The sequence below is a fragment of the Saccopteryx bilineata genome, chromosome 1, assembly GCF_036850765.1.
Source record: "Saccopteryx bilineata isolate mSacBil1 chromosome 1, mSacBil1_pri_phased_curated, whole genome shotgun sequence".
NCBI lineage: Eukaryota > Metazoa > Chordata > Mammalia > Chiroptera > Emballonuridae > Saccopteryx > Saccopteryx bilineata.
In genome coordinates, this window is record NC_089490.1 from 105,638,376 (window position 1) to 105,645,367 (window position 6,992).

General features: G+C 45.0%; 1 protein-coding gene across 1 annotated transcript in view; it reads left to right on the plus strand.

Moving 5' to 3' along the window:
• The window catches only part of LOC136319275 (thioredoxin reductase 1, cytoplasmic-like), a 48,687-nt gene extending 45,360 nt beyond the window's left edge, over window positions 1–3,327 (plus strand). Inside the window, exon 4 of the mRNA XM_066252600.1 lies at window positions 3,215–3,327. Coding sequence (XP_066108697.1) covers window positions 3,215–3,327 — 113 coding nt within the window. The remainder of the gene's footprint in view (window positions 1–3,214) is intronic.
• The last annotated feature ends 3,665 nt before the right edge of the window (window positions 3,328–6,992 follow it).

Here is a 6,992-nt window from a genome sequence, read left to right on the forward strand (position 1 = left end):
AAGAGCCATTCAAAGTGTAAAATGGACCAATGGATTTTAATGTGATGAAGTATGAAAAGCTCAGCCATGTGGTTTCACAATCCACATTGCTGCTAACCTTTAATCAACTACTGTTTGCTGAGTTTAGTGTCATATCAAAGGCGAATATCCACAGTCATCTGAAAAATCTATGAATTATTTCTCTTTTTTTTCAACCACTTGTCTTTTTGAGATGGGTTTTCATCATATGCTTCTGTCCAGACAACATTTATCACAATAAATTGAAGGAAGAAACAAATATGAGAACTAGTTGTCTTATTAAACCAGACACTAAAACACTTGTAAAAATGTAAAATAGCCCTGGCTGGTGGGCTCAGTGGTAGAGCATCAGCCTGGCGTGCAGGAGTCCCGGGTTCGATTCCCGGCCAGGGCACACAGGAGAAGCGCCCATCTGCTTCTCCACCCCTTGCCCTCTCCTTCCTCTTTGTCTCTCTCTTCCCCTCCCGCAGCCAAGGCTCCATTGGAGCAAAGTTGCCCCGGGTGCTGAGGATGGCTCTGTGGCCTCTGCCTCAGGTGCTAGAATGGCTCTAGTCACAACAGAGCAGTGCCCCAGATGGGCGGAGCATCACCCCCTGGTGGGCGTGCCAGGTGGATCCCGGTCGGGTGCATGCGGGAGTCTGTCTGACTGCTTCCCCGTTTACAACTTCAGAAAAATACAAAAAAAAAAAAAAAAAGTAAAATAGTGCCAACCTTCTCACTATATATTTTTGTGTTTTTTTTTATTTATTTATTCATTTTTAGAGAGGAGAAAGAGAGAGAGAGAGGAGAGAGAGACAGTGAGAGAGAAGGGGGAGGAGCTGGAAGCATCAACTCCCATATGTGCCTTGACCAGGCAAGCCCAGGGTTTCGAACAGGCGACCTCAGCATTTCCAGGTCGATGCTTTATCCACTGCGCCACCACAGGTCTATATTTTTGAAAATATAGTTATTTTTAATTAAATTATGTTATATTGACTTGTAATGGGTTTATCATTGTTGATTTTTTTTTTTTTTTTTTTTTGTATATTTCTGAAGCTAGAAACGGGGAGAGACAGACAGACTCCTGCATATGCCCGACCGGGATCCACCCGGCACGCCCACCAGGGGGGCGATGCTCTGCCCCTCTGGGGCATCGCTCTGTTGCGACCAGAGCCACTCTAGCACCTGGGGCAGAGGCCAAGGAGCCATCCCCAGTGCCCGGGCCATCTTTGCTCCAATGAAGCCTCGCTGCGGGAGGGGAAGAGAGAGACAGAGAGGAAGGAGGGGGGAGGGGTGGAGAAGCAGATGGGCGCTTCTCCTGTTTGCCCTGGCTGGGAATCGAATCCGGGACTTCCACATACCAGGCCGACGCTCTACCACTGAGCCAACCGGCCAGGGCCTATCATTGTTGATTTTAAGAGAATTAATGAATAAATATTTTTAAATGTTTCAGTTTTAATTTCTAATATGATAAATATTAATAGCTATAATCCATATAAACAAAAGTTTTTTGGGGTCTTCAATAATGATTTAAGAGTGTAGAGGGATGCTGACACCAAAAGTTTGATATCTCGCCCTGGCCGGTTGGCTCAGCGGTAGAGCGTCGGCCTAGCGTGCGGAGGACCCGGGTTCGATTCCTGGCCAGGGCACACAGGAGAAGCGCCCATTTGCTTCTCCACCCCTCTGCCGTGCCTTCCTCTCTGTCTCTCTCTTCCCCTCCCGCAGCCAAGGCTCCATTGGAGCAAAGATGGCCCGGGCGCTGGGGATGGCTCTGTGGCCTCTGCCTCAGGCCCTAGAGTGGCTCTGGTCGCAACATGGCGACACCCAGGATGGGCAGAGCATTGCCCCCTGGTGGGCAGAGCGTCGCCCCTGGTGGGCGTGCCGGGTGGATCCCGGTCGGGCGCATGCGGGAGTCTGTCTGACTGTCTCTCCCTGTTTCCAGCTTCAGAAAAATGCAAAAAAAAAAAAAAAAAAAAAGTTTGATATCTCATGTACTAGGGCAAGTAGGAAGTGTGAGTGTTATTCATTCAAGCACTTCAGATTAAGAGTGCTTAGTAAGAGCACTGCCCAACGTATGTAGGGCCTCACACAGAGGGATGTATGATCTGGTTCATGTCTTCTAGGCGGTTTGAATTGCTGATGTGGTCTCTAAGTGCTGGTTTCATGAATAAACTGCTTCTTACCTGTTTCTCCTTGGCTCCACGAAGAACCTTCCATAGGCATGACTTCACACCAGCCGTGGCTACCTAGTCTCCCCAGTGCCGAGGTCATAGTAGATTCTCAAATAGCCAGGTGGTCAGTTGGTAGGGGTATCTGCTGTAGAGTCAGGTGGGTACAGTGATTCCTGCAGCATGTTTTCTGAGTGCTTGCTGTGTGCTAGGCTCTCCTAGGCACTGGGAATAGAATAGGGAACTAGGCAGGTGTGGTTCCTACTCTTATGGAATTAGGTTTGCTTATTTTATACACCAGGAAATCCTCTTTATTTTCCTTTTGAGTTGGAGGCCTGGGGCAGGCAGTGAGGTGTAGCGGCCCACGGGATTGGGAGTGGAGTGCCTGTGCAGTGGGTCCCTGTGTTTGCAGTAGTATCACCTTTCAGAGAAAATCAAGAAGGAAAGCTGTGCCACCAGGGACCCTCCCCCACCACTCTGACATTTTCCTCTTCCTTCTCTTGGGCTCTATGTTGGACCAGTCTATATAAATTAAGGTTATTCCGTGAGAGCAATCGTCAAGATCAACTCAGATCTACTGAGTTTGGTATTGGAGAGAGGAACTCAGCAACCAGAAGACAAGGCATTAGCACCTGTGTGTGAGCAGTGGCGATAGTCATAAATGCTGTCTTCCCTGTGCCAGGGCCTTATGCGTGCTCTCCTCCTTAATCTTCAAAGTACCGTCAGTGAGGTCGGTAGTGATATCACCTTCTTATGATGAGGAAACAAAGTATACAAAAGTATTGATATGAAGGGTAGGTGGTTTGTTAGTAGACCCACTAGTAATTCCTGGTCCTTCCCTCTGCTTCCTCTGACCACCTCCTCAGAACCTTTCATGCCTCACCCCACCTGCCTATGCGTGATGTTCATGGTATTGATACCATGATAGGTGTTCCTGGATGTAACCGGAGATTGTGCAACCTGCCACCATGCCAGCTGCACTTTATCCTGGGGATGAGCTGTCACTCACAGGGCTTGTTGATACATGAAGCCTTGTCTCTTGGCTTCAGGTCTGCCCAGTGGCTTCATTCCAAGGAACAGACATCAGTGTAATCATCTTAATTTGGCCTGGCAGCTGCTGCCATTCTTCAGCTATCTATATGGCAAACAATGTGAGGTTTGAGAGGGCTTGTGTGACAGTTTGCCACAAGTGTATATCTGGATGCCATATGTCACTAGCTAGGGGGTTCTGACGGGTATCATCTACATTCCCTGTCTGCCTATAGCTAGCATGGCTTCAATGCCTTCAGCAAGAGAGACAGAATCTAACATTTGCATTCCTTTTTTAAATGCTAGTGTTTCACATCTCTCTCACTTAATCCTCACAATGACCTTGGGAGTTGCTAGGTTTAATTCTGTTTTACAAGCAAGGAAGCAGACACTCAGCATTTTAGTAACTTGCTCAGTGTGGCTGTGTCAAGCCCAGACCTGTCTGGTTCTCAATACCCTTTCCCTAAACAAATAAAAGCCCCTTACACGCAGAGGTAACCCAGGCTAACTCAGATTCCACCACTTTGGTATTCATGCTTATTCATTCAACAGATGTGTTGTGAGCACCTATTTATGTGCCAAGCCCTGGGAGGAGAAAAATGATGAAGAAAGCATGTGCCCCAACAGGGATCCACCCAGCAACCCTGTCTGGGGCTGATGCTCAAATCAGTGGAGCTATTTTTAGTACCTGAGGCTAATGCACTTAGACCAACCAGCTCTCCTCAGTGCCAGGGCTGATGCTTGAACCAGTTGGCTGCGGGAGGGAAAAAAGGGAGAGAAGGGAGAGTGGATGGTTGATTCTCATGTGTGCCCTGACTGGGAATCAAACCCGGGATGTTCATACACCTGCCTCCCTTCTAATTTCAGTGTAATCGTGTTTCCAGAAAGGCTGACCGATCACAGAGCAGCTGTGGTAAGGTACAGGATAGGTGTTTTCCTAGTGGAAAAAGGAAAGAATTCACGGCTGTAAACAAAAACAAATTAGAAACATCATGGCTTGTTCATTAGAGGGGATCTAGTAAAGAGTGTGTGGCAGAGAGAATGAGGAGAGAAAAAAGTGGGCAGTAAAGAGGCTTTTTCTATGGGAAGCAGGGACCCATGGGATGTTCTATTATGGATCAGGCTTAAAATATTCTTTAAGAATTTTGGTTTTGGGCCCTGGCTGGTTGGCTTAGCGGTAGAGCGTCGGCCTAGCGTGCGGAGGACCCGGGTTCGATTCCCGGCCAGGGCACACAGGAGAAGCGCCCATTTGCTTCTCCACCCCTCTGCCGTGCCTTCCTCTCTGTCTCTCTCTTCCCCTCCCGCAGCCAAGGCTCCATTGGAGCAAAGATGGCCCGGGCGCTGGGGATGGCTCCTTGGCCTCTGCCCCAGGCGCTAGAGTGGCTCTGGTCGCAACATGGCAACGCCCAGGATGGGCAGAGCATCGCCCCCTGGTGGGCAGAGCGTCACCCCCTGGTGGGCGTGCCAGGTGGATCCCGGTCGGGCGCATGCGGGAGTCTGTCTGACTGTCTCTCCCTGTTTCCAGCTTCAGAAAAAAAGAATTTTGGTTTTGTCTGTAAAAATATTCATTTTAGAAAATTTGGAGACTTTAGTACAATAAAATGCAAAAATCACATATAGCTGCATTCAGATATAACCACTATTAATATTTTTGTGTATATTTTATATATCCTATATTCTGATTTACTTGATAAATATTTTGCATGTTACTAACGTTCTTAATTATTTACTCAGTTGCTATAAAATATTCTATATATTTACTTAACCACTTTACTATGGTTGGATAAATAATGTGTTGCCGAGTTTTTGCTATTATAGAATACCAGTTTAGAAATATTTTCTTTGTACATAAAGTTTTTGCATATATAGAATATTTTCTTAAGATAGATTACTGAAATAGATTTAATCTCTAGAGGCGCCCCCCTTTTTTTGTTAGAGAGAGACAGAAAGACAGGAGGAAGAGAGATGAGAAGCATCAACTTGTAGCTGTGACATCATTAGTTGTTCATTGATTGCTTTCTCAAATGTGCCTTGATTGGGGGGAATCCAGACGAGCCAGTGATCCCTTGCTCAAGCCAGCGACCCTGGGCTCAAGCCAGCGACCCTGGGCTTCAAGCCAGTGACCATGGGATTATGTCTATGATCCCATGCTCAAGCTGGCAAGCCCACACTCAAGCCTGCGACCTTGGGGTTTCAAACCTGGATCCTCAGGTCTAGGACCCAGTGGACGCTCTATCCACTGTGCCACCATCTGGTCAGGCAGTTCTAGAGTCTTTTAAACGATGTATACTAATTGGCCTGACCTGTGGTGGCACAATGGATCAAGCATCGATCTGTAACACTGAGGTCGCCGGTTCAAAACCCTGGGCTTGCCTGGTCAAGGCACATATGGGAGTTGATGCTTCCTGCTCCTACTCCCCTTCTCTCTCTCTCTCTCTCTCTGTCTCCTCTAAAGTGAATAAAGAATAAATAAATGAAAAAAATAATTGAGGAAAAACGATGTATGCTAATCGATAACCCCACAAGCTCGATGAAGTTTTAAGAAATAATAATTGGTTTTCAAAAATTATTGTTTACCAATTTGAGAGGTAAAAAGTGTTTTATTTGGCCTGAGCTGTGGTGGCACAGTGGATAAAGCATCGACCTGGAAATGCTGAGGTCGCTGGTTCGAAACCCTAGGATTGCCTGGTCAAGGCACATATGGGAGTTGATGCTTCCAGCTCCTCCTCCCTTTTCTCTTTCTGTGTCTCCTCTCTCTCTGTCTCTCCCTCTCCTCTCTAAAATGAATAAATAAAAAAAATTTTTTAAAAAGTGTTTTATTTGTATTTATTTGATTATTAATGAGGCAAAATTTTTTCTATAGGTTGTATTATATTACCTGTATTTTATTTATTGAATTTTATTATCTGAAATTATTATTATCATGGAATAATGATAATAGAAGAAAGCCTAGTATGGCAATTGCTGTGAGCCACTCACTGCTCTAAGCACTTCTAACTAATCATACATTCTGTGAGATTATATTCCCAAATGAGGAAATGGAGAGATTAGGTAACTTGCTCAACATCATGCAACCAATAAGTGACAGAGCAGGAACTTGAAACTAGGGCATCTGGCTCCAAAAGCCAGGCTCTTAATGTTGAATTATTCTCCGATCTCACCTGTACTCATGAACTTGTTGGTTATGGTGCTTACTTCTAAGTTATATACACAGATACCCCTCCACACACCAACCAGGCTGCTTTTTATACCGGTGGTAGTGCTATTTCTGGAATTACCACTGCACTGATTAGACTCCTAGGGGGATGCTTTGCTCTTATATAAATGGTTCAAGAAGATGGAGACCAGTGGTTATATGGCATTCACTTAAGGATCCATACATATATACCACTATTTAAGTAAATATCTATTTTGGAATAAATGCAGGGAAGGTAGGAGAAGTTGATTATCCATTTAAGAAAATTCACCCATTTTATAAAAGGATTTCTTTTAAACAGAAAATATTTTTTGTATCATGCAGACCTGGATTCAAACTCGTACCAGGAAAGATAGTGTTACTCCTCTCTTTGAGTAGTTAGAATTAAATAAGATAATGTTTGTAATGCATCTAACATAGTGTTTAATTACTGCCCTACTCCCAATGCAGTTAGATCTAAATTGGATAGATTTAGATTAAGCTTTTTATAAGGCAAGAGATACCTCTTTTTAATTGCCTGCTATACTTTCCAGTAAATTGTTGATTCTTTTCATTCTTTCAACAAATATTGGAGGACCTGTCCTTATACATAAATATAGGAG